The sequence below is a fragment of the Coturnix japonica genome, chromosome 2 (assembly GCF_054131305.1).
Source record: "Coturnix japonica strain WE chromosome 2, WE-NBRP24, whole genome shotgun sequence".
Classification (NCBI taxonomy): Eukaryota; Metazoa; Chordata; class Aves; order Galliformes; family Phasianidae; genus Coturnix; species Coturnix japonica.
Window position 1 is genome coordinate 37187926 of NC_140664.1, and position 22910 is coordinate 37210835.

General features: G+C 41.0%; 1 protein-coding gene across 1 annotated transcript; it reads left to right on the forward strand.

The window, feature by feature from the left end:
- The first annotated feature begins 8400 nt into the window (after positions 1–8400).
- Positions 8401–11882, forward strand: SNAI2 (snail family transcriptional repressor 2). The gene is made up of 3 exons (XM_015855559.3): positions 8401–8619; positions 9187–9732; positions 10589–11882. Exons 1-3 carry the CDS (start codon positions 8541–8543, stop codon positions 10768–10770), a joined length of 807 nt encoding a protein of 268 aa, XP_015711045.1. The 5' UTR covers positions 8401–8540; the 3' UTR covers positions 10771–11882.
- The last annotated feature ends 11028 nt before the right edge of the window (positions 11883–22910 follow it).

The following is a 22910-nucleotide window of genomic DNA, read 5'->3' on the forward strand; positions in this document are numbered from 1 at the left end:
AATTTTGACTACTGTGCTGTTTTGGGTACTACAACATAAGGGACAAAAGAGGGCACTCAAAGGAAGGCTATGAAAGTGGTAAGTGGCCTGGAGAGTGAGATGTCAGAAGAGCATCTGACGTCCCTGGGTTTTGCTCAGCCCAGAGCAGAGGAGCTGAGGGGAGGCCTGATGGCAGCTGCAGCTCCTCACAGGGAGTGGAGGGCAGCGCTGAGCTCTGATCTGTGTGACAGCAACAGGGTCTGAGGGAACTGCATGGAGCTGTGCCAGGGGAGGGGCAGCTGGGGGTTAGGGAAAGGGTCTGTACCAGAGGGTGGTGGGCATGGAATGGACTGCCCAGGGCAGTGGGCATGGCCCTGAGCTGTGAGAGTTCAAGGAGTGTTTACAAAACACTGTGGAGCCAGCAGTTGGACTCAGTGATTGAGTCCCTTCCACTTGGGATACTCCATGATTCAATGGTCTACCATTTTGTTTGAAATACAATGTCTGTCTGTCCCCAACATGAAAGGGATAAGTTGTAGTCATTCTGGGCCCCCTCCAGAGGCAGAAGCCTAACAGAGACATATTGTAAGACCAACTCCTGCAATACATGCTGTAATCAGTCACAGACTCTCACCGGAGTTGGTACAAAACCTGAAACACAGGGATCCTTGGGGCCTTGTAGAGCTGCTGAGGAAGGAACCAGGGAAAGCAGAAAGTCCTGACACCCTCGTGCTCACAGAAACCAGAGTCGGCAGCTGTGCCTTTTCAGTTTTGTGACCTTGAGCATTTTTCCAGTGGTGAAAAGCCTTCAGGAATGTCTTAGATGTTTGGGAAACCTCCCATCAGGGAACAGAGCATTGCAGAGGAGTTTCTACTTGGTAATCTTGAAGATATACTGCTTGATTTTACTGGAACTAAAAAAGTCACTGATTGTGATGTTGAAAATGAGTTCTGGCATGCTGAATCACTCAGCCACTGACAACTTGTTCTGTGCCTTTTGCCAGGTACCACGCCAGAAACAAATGTCTCCAGACATCAGCCAGCCCTCAAAGCTATTCCAGTGATAACAGATAAGGACAGAACAGGACTTTCAGACATCAAGCCTGTAGCTGGCAACGTTTATTGTATAAGGCGATAGGAGAAGATAGGGCAGGATGTTTTTATCAAGCTTAACAGACCAGAAGCAGAGTACTAGTCTGAATGCAAAGAAACTGGAGCTCAGGAGAACACAGGTCTTTACTATCAGAAGTCTCTGGGGCTTGGAACTTCCAAACAGACACTGTAAAATGGAAAGACCAAGTTCTTAAGGGCAACCCAAGAAATTACAAGAATAGCCATCTGCAACATTTGCCTGAGATCCTATGTGCAAGTGACACATAACATTAAAGAAAGGAGTGAAGAATAGGCAATACAGCTGGAGAACCAGACTTAAAACTTTATTGAGATTATGAGCAGCAGAGGTTACAGAAGGTCTATACGCTTTAGAATAAACCAGAGTAGTAACACTGAAATAAATCCAACATCTCCCACAGAATAAATAAATAAATAAATAAATAAATAAATAAATATGATGATTTTACACTGAAAAAGGGATAGTGGCTCTATGAAGTGATAACACCTGTTCATTTGGGGGCACAATGACAAACATCTCAGCTATTACACAGGGATGCCAAGAGTTGGATAGACAGAAAAGAACATTCCTTTGGAAAGTTCAACTCCTTTGGACAAATAGATGTGCAATTGATAAGTAAACAAAAAGAAATACTCCCTGATGTGTCAGAATGTTAACTTTTTGTGGCAGATATGCCACATACAATTTTGGTACTGAATAGATGGTTCTGAAACGAGGAGATAACTTTGCTGTCCCCCAGAGACTGTAAACTGTATACTGCCTCATGCACTGTTTGCTGCTTAATGGAACCCTGGCACAGCCATGTCTGTCAGGCAGCCAGAGTATGAAACAGAATGTCAATAATGCTTTCACTACTTTACACCTGCTACACCTAAAGGGGGTGGGGAGGGAATTTAACAGTTTTTGCCTACAAGCAACTTCCTGCTTAGAAAGTTAAACATTGTATATATGTGGAGCAAGAGTGACCAAGAAAAAGAGGCATCATATAGACATAAAAGGCAAGTTTAAAGGTGGGAAACTATTGATATTGAGCCATCCCATCTAACAGTAGAGTATGTATGATTATAGAGTTCACATTTTCAGTTCCTGACAGGCAGTAACTATCTCAAGGACTTTCAATCAGAAAGCAAAGTAGTGCGATTGGTGAGGTAGGACCATGGGCATCTTTAGGAAGAGCAGAAAAGAGCACTTCAATGTCTGTAACATGTATGTTGTTATGAATACTATAGTGAAGCATGAATAAAGCATAGATGGAGAAATCCAGGTGTAGTAGTCCACCAAATAGAGAAAAGGGACAAGCAGATTACAAACAAAGGAAAGCATTTTTATTGTATTTAAAAATCTATGGTGCTGCAGTGGGCTGTGGTCAAAAGTCACGTCCTCAGTATAAATGATAATACAGCAACATAAATTATACTCTATATAACTCTTTGCTAACAGCAAACTTTTTAAAGAAATGCAATAACAAGTGATGCACCACAATGCTTAGCTTTTGGAGGGAGAAGCATAATCTATTGGAAAAGAGACCACAGAATCACACAGAATCACAGAATGACCCGGGTTGGAAGGGACCTCAAGGATCATGTAGTTCCAACCCCCCTGCCTGGCAGGGCCACCAAACATACACCTTTACTAGATCAGGTTGCCCAGGGCCCCGTCCAACCTGGTCTTGAACACCTCCAAGGACGGGGCATCCACAACCTCCCTGGGCAGCCTGTTCCAGGACCTAACCACTCTCTTAAGTATAGTTAAAAATACACTTTTACAAACTAAGCTTTTGAAAATGCCCATCTCAATCTCTTCATGTTTCATTTAATAATTCATAAAACAGGGATAAGAACACTTTCTCTCCCACAAATGTTTGCTGTTTGATTAAAGTGTCAGCATTTGAAACGTAGTCTGTTAGAATACGCATAAATACAAGAAGATACATAAATGTATGTACTCATGTACATAATGAAAAAAAAAAAAAAATGTCCTTCTGTCATACAAACAGACAGACATGCAATCTCCAGAGCAAAATTCAAATGTGATTTTATATCTCAGTTTGATGTAGGCAACAAACAATAATCGTAGAATCATGGAATGACTGAGGTAGGGAAAGACCTGTAAGTCTAGTCAAACATTTTGTCGACTCATCAATGCCATGTCCACCAAGCCACGTCTCTCAGAGCCACATCCACACAGTTCTTTAGCACCTCCAGGGACAGCAGCTCCACCACCTCCCTGGGCAGCCTGTGCCACTGCTTTACCACTATTTCTGAGAATAAATTTTTCCTAATATCTAAACTGACATAATTTGAGGCCATTACCTCTTTCTTGTCGTGAGGATCCCAAAACTGAACACAGTACTTGCAGTGCAACCTCACCAGTGTTGAGTACAGGGGGATGATCACCTCCCTGCTCCTGCTGGCTGCACTATTTCTGATACAAGCCGGGATGCCATTGGCCTTCTTAGCCACCTGGGCACCCCGTTGGATTACGTTCAAGAATCACAAAAAGATAGAAAACCAAACAAAAGCCACCAGCACTGATTATAGACCTGCTGCCTTGTTCAGTCGCCTCTCCTATCCACCGGGGGGTGATGTCCGCCCGCTGGCGTCCCCGCCGGTGGCTGCCGCACCGCACGGCGCTGATCCGCCAGCAGGTGGCTCCTTCCCACCGCGCAACGCTGGTGCGACCCCAGAGCTGCGCATCGTCTCTCCTCGCGGTGTAATTTAGCGGCATACTGCTGAATGGCTAAAAGAATGCATCGCTTTTCGAAGCGTAATAGCTTTGCGGGGATGTAACACACTTGTTTAAATGAATACTTGTCATAGTACTGAGCGCATAAATAGAGTTGTATTTACTGGACTGGAGACACATCTCGGCTCTGCTCGAGTAGATCTGAAATAGTTCAGCTGTAGGCAGCAGAGATAATACAGATGGGAATGACAGGGGAATTTGGCCTATTGTTAAAGTATCTTCATGTAGAAACAATGTAGGAAAACTGAACTACAACCAGGTCCCTTCATGATGGGCCACACTGACTCTAAACTGAACCCTCTTGTAGTCAAGTGAAGTTCCACAGGCATGAAGGAGAGCACACATAAGCCACCCTTATTTGAACTACCTGGTCCAGAAGGGACTGTCTTGTATCTTATTAATAAAGAAGGCTCCTTCACAATAAGTACTATTTATATATATATATTAAAATAATAATAATAATAATAACATTGCAGATGAGCTTAGACCTCTAAAGCGCCCGCTTCAAAGCTTCTTGACTTCAAGAACTTTGAAAGTTCAGGCTGAATCAGACTTTTGTGGTTCAATCATTGCCTCTTTAATAGGCTTGAGCTGGAATTACGAACCTGAATTAACCAAAAGACGAAGGAACACTTAGCTTTATAACATGTCCTAAAAGCAAACTTCATTTTTACTCTCCCCAAATCTCAGAAACTTAGATCCTATTATACAGCTGAACTTGATAACTCTCACTTGAGACACCTGATTTCAGAAAGCCTGTATATGCAGGTGTGAAACCTTCACAGTCTGAAAAACTTCAATTCAAAAGCCAAACTTCCAAAATCCTGAGTTTTCTTCTGTGTCACTGAACCCCAATTATACAAGCCCAGAGCTCAGTGTGATTTCACACCATTCCCCCTCAAGTTGCTGCCATTTCTCCTGACAGTTCAGGTCAGAATTTGGAATAATGAAGTAAAATGTGGAAGAAAAGGTTTCCTAAAGATGTGCTTCAGAAACATTTATTTACATGCATGTGTTAGGGCAATGGGAAGGAATACCATTCCCTAATTGCTTCCCTCTGCTAATTTCAGACTTATCCCTCTCAGCCATCCAACCTAATTAGATCTGAGGTACTCCTCACCTTTTATCTTCACTAAGCCCTTTCTGCTTCCAAAATTTACACCACTCCTTTACTTTCCCAGGATATACCAAATGACACTGAGGTTGAATCTTACCCGGTATATTCCACATTGAATTGGCAATTGAAAACTGATCTTTTCTTTTCTTTTCTTTTCTTTTCTTTTCTTTTCTTTTCTTTTCCTTGGAGGTGTTCAAGACCAGGTTGGATGGGGCCCTGGGCAACCTGATCTAGTAAATGTGTATGTTTGGTGGCCCTGCCAGGCAGGGGGGGTTGGAACTACATGATCCTTGAGGTCCCTTCCAACCCAGGTCATTCTGTGATTTCATTTTCCAAGTTGTTTTGGTTTTTTTTTAATTAATTTTTCTGTGGTTTATCCAGATATTTACTATTTTCTGATCCATGGTCATGCTAACAATTGATGCATGATAAGGACATGAACTCCTCAGTGTGAAAACCTGAGCTGTTGGTGGATTTGTTTCGGTCCTTCTTCCCTCTTCAGTAACAAAGGCAGTTCTGGCACACTTCCATTTCCAGAAAGCGGTGTAACAAAAGTTGCTGCCTTTCTCAGAAAGCCTGACAAGAAAGGGGTTTGGTGGAGCTGTCAGAAACTGAGGCTCACTGGTTATTATTTAAACACATAAACGAGCAAAAGGCAATTTCTGCTACATGCTTGAAACTTTGGCCCTAAGCATTCTACGGTGAGAAGCACATACCAATCTTTCAGGCAACGGATGTGCTCGGGTTGCTTCCCACCTGCTTCACAGAGCAGCAATTAGCAGCACAGTGGCATTAGCAAGACGCTTCACACCAGCTTTCAAAGCGACGACCTACAGAAGCTGTGACAGACCAATTAATTATAACACTTGGGGGAGAAGTGCTCAGCCTGACTCTTAGGAGGTGAGCACAAGGCTTTGCCCACTGGCACAGCGCCCTGCAGGAGCATCTTTGCCATCCGCCATCCCTGTGCCTCTCCTGCCAAGGGGAACTCTCCCACCCTCTGTGGTCGACCTTTGTGTTTCCTTTCTTGCTCAGGGATGGATACTGCATACCTGTGAGTGCCCTCTCATCCACATTTGCCGTAAACACCCAGAGCACCTGTTTACTCTGACTCACCCACCCCTCACGCAGACTCTCCCTTTTTTTTTTTTGACAGCAGACCTCACTCAGGCAGTATGTGTTGCTAATATCCTTTCAGGACCATGTAATAACATGCCTTCTACCCAATTCCTAACATCCTTCAATCAGCTCGGCTCAGCCAGTGGGCTAACTGCTTACGCTTCTGTGATTTATATAAGTGCAATTAATTTGAACTGCATCACTCCGGTGTTATGCTGGTGAAAATGCCCCGAGAGGGAGTACCTCACTGGTGAATCAGACCCTTTGCTTTTAACAAATATACAAAGGAACAGATCTCGAGCCAGTGAAAATCTGCACGGCTCCATTCATTTCAACACAGGGACTTAAAGCAGCTTGAGGCCTGAATCACAGCTCATGTAGCAGACTATTTAGATACAGACTAATGCCTCACATCCTGAAATGCAATGCTTTCCCAGAGCTGGCAGGGAACAGAAAGCTGAGAGGGGACAAGCACCACAAACATCCCTTTCAAAAATATGCTGTGGATTTCATCATTTCTGTAGAGTGAAGGAAAGCAGCAGCTTTGCTATCAGCGCTGTGAAGAGCTGCACTTCTCCCGTCAGCCCAGCTACTGAGCAGGTAACTGGGAAGTCCCTTTCATTGCCACTTTCCCTCTCCTTCCCCAGCCTGGGTGTACTCCCTGCTGCCTGGAAGCCCATGTGACACCTCTCACTGCCACACACAAGGGAGACGCTGAGCAGCTGAACCTTTTTAATCAGTTCTTGAAAATGGCCAACTTTCTCTGCACTTGTTCCGGCATCCCAGAGATTAAGAAGCCATGCAGCTTGACAAAGCACTTTGTTCTGACGTGTCTTAACAGAACCAAAGGGGATTTTTTTTTTTCTTTTCTTTTTTTCACGTCTCCATTCCAACACCTGCTGCAAAAAAATGGGCTGGGGTGGGCTCTGTAGAACACAGGACACAGCCCTAGCGGCACACCGCACAGCATACCATTATGTGCCCAGGCAGGTGGAGTTAAATGCTAAGGGGGGAGAGCAGTGGGGAGGGCAGACTGGGAGACAGTCAGTGTGGTCCGTGTTAGAAATTCACCAGCACCCAGCTGTCCACATTTCCAAAATGCAAACGTTTGAAAATTAGCATATATATATATATATATGCATATATATATCTGTGACTAAATGCCTCCTGTGAACCAATCTAGATAGCCAGAACATTCTGTGGCCCATTTGAGAAACTTTCATCTTAAATGAAATACATAACAAAGATTATACCTTCTTAGGATATCATGAGGTCTTAAAAATACTAATGGAGAAATGCATTTAAGGGACACAACTCAGTCTGTAATTTGGGGGGAGGAAGGGAGGAGGGTGCTTATCTGTGCATCTTTTAACTGCTTCGGGTAATTAGGAAAATTCCCTTGGCGGTGCTTTAAGAGGACAAGCAAAAAAGTGACACGGTAATTCCCAAGGAGGGAAAGGTCAAAGTTTTACATTTTGTAGATTTTTAAAGTTAAAAATAAATAAATAAATAAATAAATAAATAAATAAATAAAGTATCCTTCATAGGATCATTCTGTCTGAACCAGTGTGCATATGTACAGCACATCCAACCTATCACCCCCACCGAAATATTTCCACGGGCTACTCCCTCAGCTTGGGCTCGCCAGGAGCATCTCGCTGGCCCCCGAGCCTGGAAGGGGCAGGCTGGGGAACACGCTGCTCATCCCCAGCATTTCCTGAGCGCAGATTTCAAAGGCAGCTCCCAACCAGAGCAGCACGCAGCCTGCTCCAAGCCTCGCACTGCCGGATAACATCTCTCTTGCAATGCCTCCCTTTTCTGCCCTTAACAGACAGCGTGTCCCATTGTAATTCTTACATCAAACATCTGGAAAAGAGACTCTTTAAAAATAAAAAATAAATAAAAAGATAAGAAAAAGTTTCAGTGCACGTGACTTTTTCGGGAAGCAAAAAAAAAAGAGAACTCCGCTGAATCAGTAAACTGACCTTTTATTGTTCAAGCACTATGATCAAGACATTTTTCTAGACTGAAATCCCGAGGAGCGCCGTGCACCCGCTTTGCAGCAGCGCAGCCCGTTCCGCCAGGCTGCTCCGCTCCTCTGTGCACAGCTGTCTCCAGCGGGAGGAGCTGAAACCTGAAGCAAAGCCTCCGTGCGAGGATTGGGTCCGTCCTGCGAGCAGCCCTCCCAGAAAAACAGCCTGTTTGGAAAAGTGCTTGAGAACATCCAGAAGTGATTGGAGGAGCAGAAAACCCTTCCCCCCTGCACCTGACTTGCGGGTATTTACGGCACTTTTCAAGGCGCCTCTGCAGTGCCACTACACAGCGGAGTGCATGGAGCAGACAATGCGATAGGGACCGATGCGCTCGCAGTGATAGTGTGCGCGTGTGCTGCACCGCTGCGCCGACCCACAGGGAGACTCTGCAAGAAGGAGAAAGCCTGCGTTCAAAATGCCACGCTCCTTCCTGGTCAAGAAACATTTCAATTCATCCAAGAAGCCAAACTACAGTGAACTGGACACTCATACAGGTAAAAAAGCGAAATCTCCAGCAGCCGCGTTGCTTCTGAAGTTGCGTTTATGGCTTGGTGGTAGAAAGGAGGGGTGGGATTGCTCCCCGGGCTCTGGGAGGGGATCACTTCCCCACTAACTCTTTTTTTTCCCCCGTGCTTACAATGAGAGAGTTTTGACAAATATGTCAACGCTGCTCGGAATGAATCATGAAGTTTGCTCATCCACTTGAACTCAGTTATTAAAAGAGGATTTGGAGTTTTCCTGTTCTACATCTGCTGGAAATGGAGTAGAAACTTTTGCACAAATCCTGCAGGAAGTTTCACTGCTGCATTATATCAGGCTGCATTGATTTAGAAGCAGCGTGCTGCCTCGAGGAATCTCTTAAGCTGTAATATATCTGTTCCAGGGCACTGTCTTTACCCATCAGTATGTTTGTATCCAATTGTATTTCCTTAATCCGCCTTACAGGCAGATGAACATTCCGAGTGTTTGACTTAGGCTCTTTTTAATGCCCCAAATGTTAATTTTGTGCCTTTTAAAATACTTATAATTTCTCTTACCTTAATTTTTTCTTATTTTTCCAGTGATTATATCCCCATACCTGTATGATAGCTACCCGGTCCCTATCATACCGCAGCCAGAGATTTTGAGCTCTGTAGCTTACAACCCCATTACTGTGTGGACTACAACCGGGCTGCTACCATCTCCTCTACCCAATGACCTCTCTCCGCTTTCTGGATACCCCTCATCTTTGGGAAGAGTCAGCCCACCTCCACCATCCGACACCTCCTCCAAAGATCACAGTGGTTCAGAAAGCCCCATTAGCGATGAAGAAGAGAGGATCCAGTCCAAGCTTTCAGACCCTCATGCCATCGAAGCTGAAAAGTTTCAGTGCGGTTTATGCAACAAGACCTATTCCACTTTCTCTGGGTTGGCCAAACACAAGCAGCTGCACTGTGATGCCCAGTCTAGGAAATCGTTCAGCTGCAAGTACTGTGACAAGGAGTATGTCAGCCTGGGAGCACTTAAGATGCACATCAGGACCCACACGCTACCTTGCGTCTGCAAGATCTGCGGCAAGGCTTTCTCCAGACCCTGGCTACTTCAAGGGCACATCAGAACCCACACTGGTAAGAGCTGCTGTCGCTTTGTGGTACTTTTTTCCATAGGTAGAGCAAACAGCGCTTGGCTAACCTGGAAATGCATAAATGAAATTTCAAACGTATTATTAAATGGACAGTTTTTCACTTTTTGAGGAGTGGGTGGGAGGGGAGCATAGCTGTGGGGCAGATAACCTCTTCCCACTAGCTGAAGGTGTTGCTATAAGGATTTTATGTTAACTTTCAGGCTTGGAAAATGACAATGTTCAGAAGGCTTCAGCTGACTCTTAATTAGCAAAGCAGAAAGGCAGTGCATGAGAGGCTTATCGCTGATCCCTTAAGCAATTGGCAAGTTTTTCATGTGCTCTCTCAAGTCCTCAAGAGTTAGAAACACTTCATCACCAAAGCATTTTTTTTGTGTGTGTGTTGAGGCAAAAGTATGATTTTTCAGTATAATGCTGGACAGAATTTAACATCTGTACAGCTGTTTGCCACTTCTAAGCCAAAGCCCTCATCCCAAGTCATTCACACAGCATGTCTTTCTGCTTAGCTCCATGAAAATATGTGAAAATATTGGGAGGAGCCCAGCCTAGGAATACTGCCTGCACCTGTACGTGCAGAAGGTGTCAGCACCTTGTCTTCAAAGACTGCACTTATTAACAGTTGCTGCAAAGCCTGAGTTCTGCAAGTGCAATCCACAGTGCTGAAAGCTGTTGTGTCTGTGGCCTGATTAACTTTGAGTTGCACTTGTTTTTTACTGTAACAAATCGTTTCTGTCTCTTTGCTTGTTGCTTAGGTTAACACTGAGTTTTACCTTGTCCAAAGCTTCTACTTTTTTTTTTTTTTTAACACTTTATTGTATATTTCCTTGATGTTTCCTTTTTAGGAGAGAAACCGTTTTCCTGTCCTCACTGCAACAGGGCTTTCGCAGACAGATCCAATCTGAGGGCTCATCTGCAGACCCACTCGGATGTGAAGAAATACCAGTGCAAAAATTGCTCCAAAACTTTCTCCAGAATGTCTCTTCTGCACAAACACGAGGAATCTGGCTGCTGTGTAGCACACTGAGTCATGCAGTCAATGTTTACCTGGACTCAATGCATTTCTCCACTCCTGTTCCAAATGATAAGTGGAAATCCAAAGGCATTTTCTCTTCCACTTTTCAGCCAAAAAAAAAAAAAAGCAACAACCAAACAAACAAAAAAGAAACCAACAACTTACAAAACCAAGCAAACAAACAAAGTAGTGGAAGAACTTAGAATGTCAGTAGAAAACAGCCTTAAGTAGTTCTGTTAAGTCACACATTCACATTCTTAAGTGTGAACTCTGAGATACGGGGAAAGACGCCATGCATGACATTTCAAGTAGATCTAAAGGAAGAAGCATTATCAGCTTTCTTTATAGATGAAGCCAAATCTGAGTAGTCTTTTCTTGCCTAGAAAAGGCTGCAAAGTTACTAATACATTCCTGCCAAGCCATTTCAACCAAAGAAACAGTATTTTAATAGAACTTTTGATAAAGAATACTACCCGAGTGAGTTTTACTAGACACCATTTATCTCAGGTGCCTTAAAAAGTATTCCAAGTTTACCTTAGTAAATGTTTAATATTATTCATTGCTGTGTTGTTGTTGTTGTTTTTCCAAAGTTTTATTTTATTAAAGCCAAGGCCTTCACTAATGATCTAAAACGCTTTAAAGAGGGATAATTAAGAGAGGAAAACATGTTAAGAGAATGTACGAAAAACTTAAAAGCCACGAATTAACCGCATGTGCCTTTATTAAACACAAAAAGAAGACTGTAGCTTCAAACATTCCTGGTGCATGCCTGACTGTCTTCTAATATGGGATCATTCCTCTAAACTTTGCTATTTTTTAAAAACGGGAATAAGTGCAAGAGAGGGGACTTATGGGAGTTTGACAATTATTTTTTGTTGTTGTTAAATGCACAAAGGAAATGCAATATTTTCAGCATTACCCCTCCAAGTGCCTTTTTTATTGATGATTTTGTAAAGTATGTGGACATAATGTAAATATTTTTATTTTTATATGGCTGAATGTGTTATGAATGAAAGTGAATTGTTGCCTATAGCAGCATCTATAGATAACTTGAAGAAAGCGTGAAGTGAAAATTATGTTTTTTTTTCTAGCCACTTTTTTACAATAAACATTTTTAAATAAGACTTCTGTTGTTTGTTCTAATTAAATAAAGGGACCGCGTTTGATCTACCAAGGGTATGGAATATTGAATAATGTAAGTGTCTCTACAGGTCAAAGTGAAGAAGAAAGTGAATTTCAGCTGTGCATTCTTAGTTCACGACATTAAATAGAGAAATATCCATTTCTATTTTCAAACCTTCAAAACAGTATAAAGCATTTTTGGAGTCACCACTATAAACATTTCTGGTTTTTTGTTACTTGTAAGTATGACAGCACTGGGAAATACATTTTGACAAAAACACTTAAGTATTTTTTGTTGCATTTTAACAGTTGAAAAGATGCTACTAGAGCAGTCTTATTATAGTACTCTTCACGAGATGCTGACATTAGGAAATGTGGCCCTTACCAGAAGTTCATTAAAGTCAGCAGTATTTGGATGAAGCTCTTGTAACGTAGTGTTCAAATCACAGTACAATATACTTTATACAGTCATTTCAGAAAGACTAAAGATATTTTATGGAAGTAAAGGCAGAACAGCCAAGTGAATGTATAGTGGCTGTGTATGAGCTAGTAGATCAAGGGAAATAACTACTGAGTAACAAAAATTAGAAGTAATGTTCTTCAGATGATTTGACTAAGGACTCTAGGCTGGATGTGGCTCTGGGCAGCTGTGACAGGGGGTTGAAACTAGATGATCATTGTGGTCCTTTTCAACCCAGGCCATTCTATGAGTCTATGACTCCAGGATCCAAACTGCTTAAAAACACTGTGACTTGGACAATCCAGTAGCAGCGTTTTCAACTTTTAACAAAGCACAAAGCTTGAAAGCAAATAAACACGATACATACAACTTCCAGAACACTATGGTATGTTATGCAGGAGCAGAAAATAGCAAAATTAGAATTCCAGTATTTTAATGAGGAGGTTACAGTAGGACATACACAAGGGGTAGATTTCTTGAGAAAAATCACATGCAATGACTGTCCTGCAGAGACCTGCAGAGTGCCCCAGTAGGACCGTGCTAGATCTTGGGCAGTAGGTACATGACAGAAGCTTTGTAACTTTTCTCCCTGGAAAACACTGTACTGAAAAGTCAGCTCAGATGAAGCTTTTCATATCCTTCAAACACATTCTGACAAAATCTTTGTGTTACAAGAACAATTCACTAGGACTTGTTAGATTTTATTTTCAGGAAATGGCTTGAGAGTTCAAGAAAGATAGGATTAGTGGGAATTTGCGAGGTAACTTTTCAAAATGAACATATGAAGGCATCAAATACCTTTGAAAAGTTTCATGTGGTTACTGTATTGATTTGCACTTCCATGTTAGTCACTTTGAAGTTCCTAGGCTCCAGCAGCAATTTGTGCAGCATTCTCTTCCCAGAGTGAAGTTTAGCAGTGTATAAGTAAAGCTCTGGCAGTCAACAGCTATTTGTACTGTCAAAGTTCTAGGTTTGCTTTCCTGCAGCTATTTACCTCATGTAATAAAGGCTTCACCATTGTTTTAATTCACACTTTAAATTCTCTGCGCTCATAGTAAATGAAATAGCACAAGAGATTGACTTCTTGAATGAATGGAAATGCTACTGTTGTCCTTAAGGGAAATCAGATGAAAACTTCATCAAAATACAGTATGCTAAACCAAACACAAGTGGAACTGGTCTGATTTGGAGATGACAATTAAGATATGCTACTTTGCATGCCTGTAACACCTGTACTCATAAAACTCAAAGATGGGAAAGGCTAGGAGCTCTTCTGGCTCATCTCTCTAATTGAAACAGAGCTCTATCACAGATTTCCAGCTCTCTGTCCATTTGCAGCATAAACTTCCCAGGCAGCTGAATTTCTCTGCTTTTCCTGTGAGACTGCTTTGTATGTGCTGTTGTTGTAACATTCTTCCAAAGCATTTTCCATTAGTAGTTTTACCTCATTACACCAGAAGAGCCCTTCTTTGCATACACAAGCTATTTATCAATGTAAATTGAATTATGTTCAGAACTGCTGGATGATAACTCCTTTGATTTTCTTGATATGTGACTGAGAAGCTCCCTACATACTGAATCTACCCACTGAATCTCTTTGACTATAGCTACATTTCTTGCAAGGTATCACTGATCTTATTATCCAAACCTTTCTTAGGAAAACATGCTCCCCTAATATCTTCACTCATTTCTGAACTCTCTTTAAACTTTGATTTTTTACATCACCATTGAACTTAATACTTTTAAGTGAAAGGCTAAGCTATCAAAAGACAAGTTTCTACTCAAAGGGTCCTGCATGAGAGCAACCTATATGTAATGTGATTCCAGTCTCCTTTTAGCTGTTAGCTAATTAGTTGTTTAAAATCAGTAGAACCTGGGAAGATACTTTTGCCTGGAGGTTACTCTACTCTAAATATATACCAGCTTGGTTGTACACTGGAAAGACAAATCTCTATGGCAAATATGCAGTTACATGTCAAATGTGTGAGCTTCTCAAAGCTGAGGGCAATCACTGATTCACTCTGGTTTCCTTTTTTCTCCCTCCTTGCTATCATTTGGGTGTGCTTTTCACCTCAGTGGCTGCAGGATGAGGTTATATGTGCATCAAAGGAAGACAGAAATAAGTATATTTTTGTGCTCAGAGCACTACAGTTATCCTACAAACTAATACAAAGTTTGGAAGAGCATCTTATGTACTCACCAAAGGGTAAAAATAGGCATCTCTCAGAGTAAAGAAGGCATCATGAAATCTGTCTTCTGTGTTTTCTCTCTTATTTGGGTTATTATAGTTGCGGTTATCTTTAGAGAAGCTGAGGGCCTATTTCTCCAAGCTCCATGAAATTTTATAAGAGAGAACCCTAAAGATCACATAATTTCAACTAAAGAAAGGAAGGATAGAAATAACTACCAGGTTTCCTACTGTCTTGTCCTCTGGGTGATTTCCCTTGCCACAAAACCAAATCAGGATTTCATCTTATGATATTTGTGTTTGTTCCAATGTTCAATCACCCTTATGTTAAAAAAGGGTTTTTTAATGTTTAAATAGAATTCCTTTATTTCATATGGTCCCTGTTGCCTCTTTTCTTATCGCTGGACAGCACTAAGAGTCTGGCTCAGTCTTCCTTGCTCCCATTTATCAGGTATGTACATACAAATTGCTTGTTCTGTCTCTTCTTCTCAAAAACATTAATCCTTTCCTAGTTTCTACAAAGTCATTATGAACTCTGAAAGGTGTGGAGGATGAGACCACGCCTTTTAATAAGAGGGAAGGGTGCCCTGTGCTGTTACGTAGTACAGCGTCACTGTACTTCAGGTAAGTACATGATGTGAGTTTATTCCAGGAATGCTTACCTGTTGCAGAGGCATATCCTTTTTGAGGTATCGTGTGAAAGTATCTTAAAGTCTTAACAAAGTCTTTGAGTCCATAGTGCAGCCAGATCATATCCTTAAACTATTGTCTCATCTGAAGGAAATGTAATAAAACCAGGCTAGAGATTTATAAAAGAAGTGTGTGGTAGAGGACTTCTACTTGTTTGGGTTTTTTTGCTACCTCGTTCTCTTCTTGTACCTCTACCTCGTACCTCTTCTCTTCAGGAATGCCATCCAATCCAACACTTTTTTCACATTTTTTCTATATATATATATTTTTCTATTCTGTTTTGTTCAACACTTTGGATACTAAAACATAAATAGGTGCTCCTTAATGTCCTTCCTTCTCTTATTTTCTCCATGTCTCTATAAGATGAAAGTTGCAATTCTGCCCTCTAGTAGCTTACATCTTAGCAGTTACATCTGCCTCTTCTCTCCATGTTGCCTGAGAATTGAATATATCTTGTCTCTTTTCCTTTCTACTTTATAAGCACCACCAGAAGTTTGTCCAGTGCATGCGCTCGGTAGCCTGGAGGTGGATGAAGATCATAGTTGGGCAGTCTTTGACAAAAGGGAATAAATGCCCTTTTAAGTCTCACTTATACAAGCATATTTTTACACTACTTTTCTTCAGAGAAGACACTGAAATCAGGGACAGTCAGAGCAACCTCATGGCCCCCATCATCTTTTAGTGGTCTCTAACCTGTAAGCTTAGAAGAGCAGCGGTGGTACACATGTTCTCTTCACATAGGTGGACATGCAGCTGACCAGGCTGCACATTCAAACATACAAAACATTTCACTGCAATGCTAATATATGAAATCTCTTACAGAACAACCCACAGAAAAATCTCATTTTGTTGCTAGTGGAGCCATCCCTCAATTAAGGAAGTAGTTTTAAATGCAAACGAAAGGGTGCTTTCTAGGAGTATAAATCTTGTTGAAGTAAAAGCTGTTTGTTCATCCACTAAGCCTATGAAAGACTGAGATCACTACACTTCAAGCCTGGATCAGAATATTTTCCTGGAAGTCTGTATTACTGACAGTATAAAACAGTCTTTTATCTAGTCAAAGAAGACTACATAATGTCATTCTATACCTTGCTAATCCTGTATATTCTCTCTGTTTCTTATGTTTTTGTCTTTTCTGGTATTGCTTTCTCTGCCTTACAATGGGAACTTCTTCATAGATATGGCTGTCAGTGGATCAGAGTCCACTGACTCTGGGTCTTTTAATACTTCACAGATGCTGACATTGCCACTTCCTCTGATTAGACCTAGATCTGCGTATGAAAAATAAATATGTGTCACGTGCTGGGCCTACAGATCCATAAAGTGGTAACAGCTCCTTACTACCACCTTTTCATAGCTTCTTCAAAGGCATGAGCAGGGAACACAGGAGTCTGGCTCTAACAAGTCCTTTACAGAGAATAGCCTGCACCTCACTGAGTCCTGTGGGTTTCCCAGCACCTGCTGAACATCAGAGTGTGAAGTCACAGACATCTGTTAAGTTGCTAATAAGAAGCAGTTAAAGTATAAAGTTGCACTGCAATTAGCTCAGATTTTGCACATGTCCCTAAACCAAAGTAAATTCCTTTGAATGTAACCTGCCCTCTCATGTGGGTTAGCAGATTATCCACAGCTGACAATGAATAAAGGGTTGGAAGAATGAAGACTGACAGTTATTAAGTCACTATAGCTAAAATGGAACAAATAACTGAATGTAGAAAGTAATAGTATTATTCACAAGAAAGACTAATAAAAGTGCTCTCCATCCCTGTAGAAGCTACATCATACAGAGCATTAAATCATAATTATTTTACATTTGTAAATGTTGCGGAAAAAAATATTTTGGAGGAGAACTCACCACAATTTATAGTGAAGCATTCACTATTCATCTGTAATACATGAAACCAGGCCAGGTTGTTATGTCCCAGGGAAATTAAATAAAGAATCTTGTGACTCGTGACAGACATTCTGGTGGTGTTTGTGAAACATCTTGGCACGCCAGCCCAGTCCTTAACTAGTTCTGACTGAACGAGGCCCACACTCCCAACCAGTCAGGATTTTCTGACAGCCATGTTTTACTGAGAAAAAAAATCACATTTTTTTGGAAAATGGCTTTCGGTTTCTAGGTAGTTTCGAGTAATTGCTCCACTCCTATTCTCTTCATGCCTTTTCTTAGTATTAGCGGAACACTTGGACAATAGCGGTTTAGTGATCACTGCAGAGAACTATGACTGAGGTCTGGTACTGAGTATGTGAACCCAAGTACCCTGAGGTACATGTCATATTGATGGGACAAAAGGGATTCTGGGAACAAAAAAGAAGAAAAACTATTAAAATGTCTGCCTTCCCTACAAAAACAGGCTGAGGGAGTAGGGCTTGTTCAGCCTGAAGAAAAGGATGTGGGGTTGCCTCACTCAGCCTTCCAGTACCCAAGAGGAACCTACAAACAGGAGGGGACCCAACTCTTTGAAAGGGTAGATAATAGCAGGATAAGGGGAAATGGTTTTAAGTTGAAGGAGGGAAGTTTTAGATTGGATATCAGGGGGAAGTTCTTTACTATGAGAGAGGTGAGGTGCTGGAACAAGCTGCCCAGAGAGGCTGTGGATGCCCCACCCCTGCAGGTGCTCAGGGCTGACTTGAATGGAGCCCTGGGCAGCCTAGTCTACTATTACATGTGGAGGTTGGTGGCTCTGCTTGTGGTGGGGCGGGTGCTGGATCTTCATGATCCTTGAGGTCCCTCCCAACCCAAGCCATTCATTGATTCTGCGATTCTGTGATTCTATGATTCTGGAACAAGCACAACATTTAATAGTTATTTACCAGCAGTAAATATCAATTACAAATTTTCTTCCAGATCAGGCTTCTGTAACAGGAGAGCCTCAGTTATTCAGTACTGTTAAGCTCGGAGAGGAAGTTTTATCTCCAGCTAACACTGCAGATAATAAATCAGGTAAGTCAGATGCTGTTCTTACTGATACAAAGTAGAGCATGATGAAAGGACGTAGTAGATTTTTTTATTTTTCTAATTTTATGCAAATATAAACTGTGAAAGCAGGAATATCCAAAATGATGCAAAGTTATAAATAAGAAAAATGCATTCAGTTAAATGCAAAAAATTAAAATTGGGAAAAATATTTAGAGGAAAAAAAAATCCACAAAAACAGACACGATTTTGTATAATTCTTTTGTGAAACTAAAATGTTATCTAAAAATTGTATTTCTTTTTTTTTTTTTTTATCAACTTTTTAGAGCAGGGATACTATTTTCACTTGGTGTATTTTCCAGTTTTGGTGTATAAAGAAGTATTCTCTTTACAAACTTTACTCTGAATCTAGAAGGCAGTGCAGAGAGCTGAGCTATTTCAAAAATCATGAAAATTTGTTCTTACTGACTTTTGTGCCTATACCTGTCATTTTGGTGGTAGGAACTCTATTCTTTGGCTATCCTGAGGTTGTCCTATATGGCAATTTTTTCTTTGCCACTGTCAGAAACAGTATTTCAAATGTACTGGGACATCTAATAACTGAAATAGCAATTTTCAATAAGCTTTTGCTGCAATACGATCTCACATGCAACATCATGTGCCTCATTTGGTTCAGTTTACAGTGTCATGGAGGAAGTGGAGCCAGGGCTCCGTAGACCTGAGCATGTTCTTCCCCTATTTGGGGCATTCTGGGTCCCTTCTGCAGGCAGAATTTTTTTCCTGGTCTACAGTCACACAGGCTGGAGAGGAATCAGAGTCATCTGTAATGAGCTCTTGCGTGTTCCTGCATCTCTACAGTTTGTATGTCAAGTTGCTGTGCTAACAATATCAAGGGTGTAATTCTAAGTTTCTGTGGTAAGCTTTGAGGTTGTTTTAACATTTTTCTCTGTTTTTCATTCTGTAATTGTACCTTATTTTCTTCTTATTTAGGCTGAGTTCAAGTGATTTTTGAAATCTTAATTCCTTGGCCATTTCCTGACAACTGCAGACATTAAAGCTGAGCTCCCATGTATTTAGGAAGCTTTTTCTATGAATCTTTGGTAAGTAACTTTACATTTTGTTTATATCTGCCTATTTTCATCAGAAAGTAAGATTTCATAAATGTTTCGTGAACACAACTTGAAATTTTGGGTCTTCTATTTTCATTTTGAGATGTCATACACAAGAGAGTGCACATACAAAGTTTGCTATTGCATGTTGATACTGTAAGTAGAAGGACAGGTTATTAGCTTCTTACATCACTAATGGAGAGGAAGGGTTTGTTCTATAGCATTCCCCAAAAACACACACACACACACACACACACAAAAGGCACAGAATCATAGAATCATGAAGGTTGGAAAAAGCAAAAGACCTCTCAGATCATCTAGTCCAACCACCATCCCCATTCCCCACTCATTCATGTCCCTCAGCACCACATCTATGCACTTCCAGAACCACCTCCAAGGATGATGACTTTGCCACCTTCCCTGGCCAGCGTGTGCCAGTGCCTCACCATTCCTTCTGAGAAGAAATTTTTTCTAACATCCAACCTGAACATCCCCTGCTGAGTGCACACCACATCCTGCAGTGCCCACATGAGCGATGAGGTTTTCCAACAGTGTACATGTGCACAGCTCCTTCCTGTACTGCACACACGGCACAGAGCTGGGACACTCGCATGTGTGATTTTGGTTCCCCTCTATAAACAGGAAATAGTTTTAGGTCTTTTATTCCAGATTAATTTTCTCTTACTTCTATCACTTTGTTCATTCTTACATCCAAAGTATTACTGTGGTTCCCATGAAGGAATTTGTTTTCTGAGAAATATCATAGAATTTGGTATTATGTGGCTTTTAAGGGGCCCACAACGAAAGTTTTTATATATAGATTACATGCATAAATGTGCACTGTAGCCAAATGTCCGTATAATTCCTTATTTTGAAAGGAGGAAGTAATATTTTGAAGAGGTGCCACGTAAAGTCAAATGATGCATTTATATCGCTCCATTACATTGGTCCATATATTTCCTCAGTCCAAGTCAAACTACCCAGAAATGGGACTGCCTTCTCCCTCGAAACAGTCACTCTTTTGAACATTAATGCTCACCGTGTTGAAAAAGTTTGTTCTTTAGTCTTCCCCCTTAAGTTCATGTCCTGGCAGTGTTGCCTAAAGTGCTCCTCGGAGCCTTCGCACTCTGTCCTGGTGCAGCTGGGAAGAAAGGAGGCAGGTAATCAGTCAGGAATCCAAGAGCTGGCCTTCCCTAAAAGAGACTTTGATGATGTAACTGTGCAGCAAACTCTTCTAGCATACATGCAGTTCATGTTGACCATGTGCTCTGCAGAAGAGCTCCTAATTGTACTTGAAGACCAATACTGCTATAATGAGATTTTAGGCTTGTGATTTACAGAGGTGCTGTGAGAAAAAAAAAAAAAAGAAAGGAAAGAAAGCAACACTCTGCTCCTGGCATATGTCTCTGACATAGACCTGATCTGAGTCTCAAGACAGTGCAGCTTACACATCATCTTACTCCCAGGATTGTGCCTAAAGTATAGCCTAGACATTACTGTTTAAGTGATAGCATTTGGAGGTGACATGTGATGAGACGTAGGGATGGTATATGCTTTAATGGCAGAAGAAGAGTAGAAATCAGTCCTTCTCACTGTAAGACTACAGCAAATTTACTAGCATTAATCCATTTGCTTCCATTTTATGTTCTTCTTGCATGCTTTTAGCAAGAAAGAATAATGTCTGTGTCTCATAACACCTCAGTAATAGTTCTGCAGAATTGCTGTGAACTTTCTGGGTTGGACCAAGACTGATTAGCTGCAGATTTTGATGTATGAATCTCAGCTGACAAGTCAGGCTTGCAGAGTCTGCACTGCTGCAGTGTCCATTGAAAGTGCAATGATCATTGCTGTTGCTTTTCGAGGAGGAGGAAATGAATAAACTGATTGCACTGGAAAATTGAGATTAAATGCAATTTTTAAAAATCAGATCTTTTTTCTTTTTTTTTTTACTTTTTGCACATATTTAGACATGCATGGAATACATTGAGTTGGATATGTTGTTTTTTTTAAAGTCAGTTGAACATCCCATACGCTAATGCAAAAATGAACCTTTTCAGGTGATGGTAGACTTCTTCACTGATGTGAATGGCAGCCTTCCTGTTTTAAATTCCAAGTTGTAAAAAGAGAGTTGCTCTGTCAATCAGCCAGCAAATGGTGCTTCACTGGCACTTCTACAAAAACAAACAATGGCTAATAAATGACTTTATGGTAGGATTGAATTTAAAACAAGAAAATCCTTATCAGTGCAATATGTTTTCTGGTCCACTAAAGCTCTTCTATTTTAATCTGTTCCAGTTCTCCTACATTTCCCATTTTTTAGATTCTTCTAAACATATATGTGTATGCATTTATACAAGCAAATGTGGGTGTGTATATAAAAATGTATGTGTGGAAACATTTTCTGTACTTAGGCAAAGATAGAATTAGAGCAAAATTACACCCTAAACGATACAATTTCTTTGAGCAGTGCTACATGGGACATTCCTGTTCTCTTATCTATTCCAAATTCTCAGTTATTTTCACTAAAATTCCTGTAGTTATCCAGAAACAATAACGTCAAGAAGCAAACAAACAACTACATAAGGCAAAACAACAAGTAGAACAACAAAAACCCAAAACAAGGTTTTGATGGTAAATGTGAAATCAATACACTTCTAGTCACTTTCAAACAGCCAGGCAACATACTGCCAAGACCAGTCTCAGAGACACGCAGCTCAAGTGGGATACTGGCACAGCTTCACTCAGAGAGGTTTCTATGAGTACTTAAGGAGGTGATAAATGTTAGCAGAGGAACCAGTTTTCTGGGTGACCAAATCATGGGAGGAAAGCATTAGAGAACACTGTCTTGAAGATCTTTAATATTTGTTGAGTGGCATCTTACTTTGGTGTTGCTAGCAGCAGGAATAAAAACAAAAAATAAAAGGGGTGATGGAACAAACTGTCTAGTAGGTAAAAATGGAGTGCTGGAGTTACAGCAGGTCCAAAGGGCCTTTGAAAGCTAATGGATATATCTGCAACCCAGCTAGCAGCATTGCAGCAAATACTTGAGCCTGTTGAATCTTACTGGATAACAACTGTAAAAGTAAAATATTCCACTGAGAAAGGCATCTTAGGAAGATATCAGAGATTGTCAGTACTGCAAAAATCCCTTTCTATTCAGTTCCTGCCTTTGAGCCACATAAGAGGCATGGTACAATGACCCGGCCCATGGACTGGCTTCCAGAGCCAAGAAGCTAATATAGTAAAGTCTGGCTAACACACCTAAAGGTAATGCACTGTTTGAATTTATTCCGACAACACGATTTCATATAGTTGCCAATATCTGCAAAGGAGATCCTAGCACATAGCTCAGACTATTCAAGATTTTTTCTTTATTCTTCCACAGTGCTGTTGTTTTTCTTTACTGAGTTTTTTCTTTCACATTTTAAAGGCAGTACTTGAGTATAATTTTCTGGTGTAGGTTTGCCCTGCACCTGTATTATTCCTTTTTCTTTAGCAGAAATTGTTGTGGGACACAATTGCGGTTTTAAATTTGAATTTCTCCTGTATATTTAGCAATCTCATCAGAATAAAATAAAGAGCCAGGTATCTTCCTATGCACATGCATATAACACTTCTGCTTATTCAGGAAATTTGATGCATTCAGGAAACACTGGTCTTGCC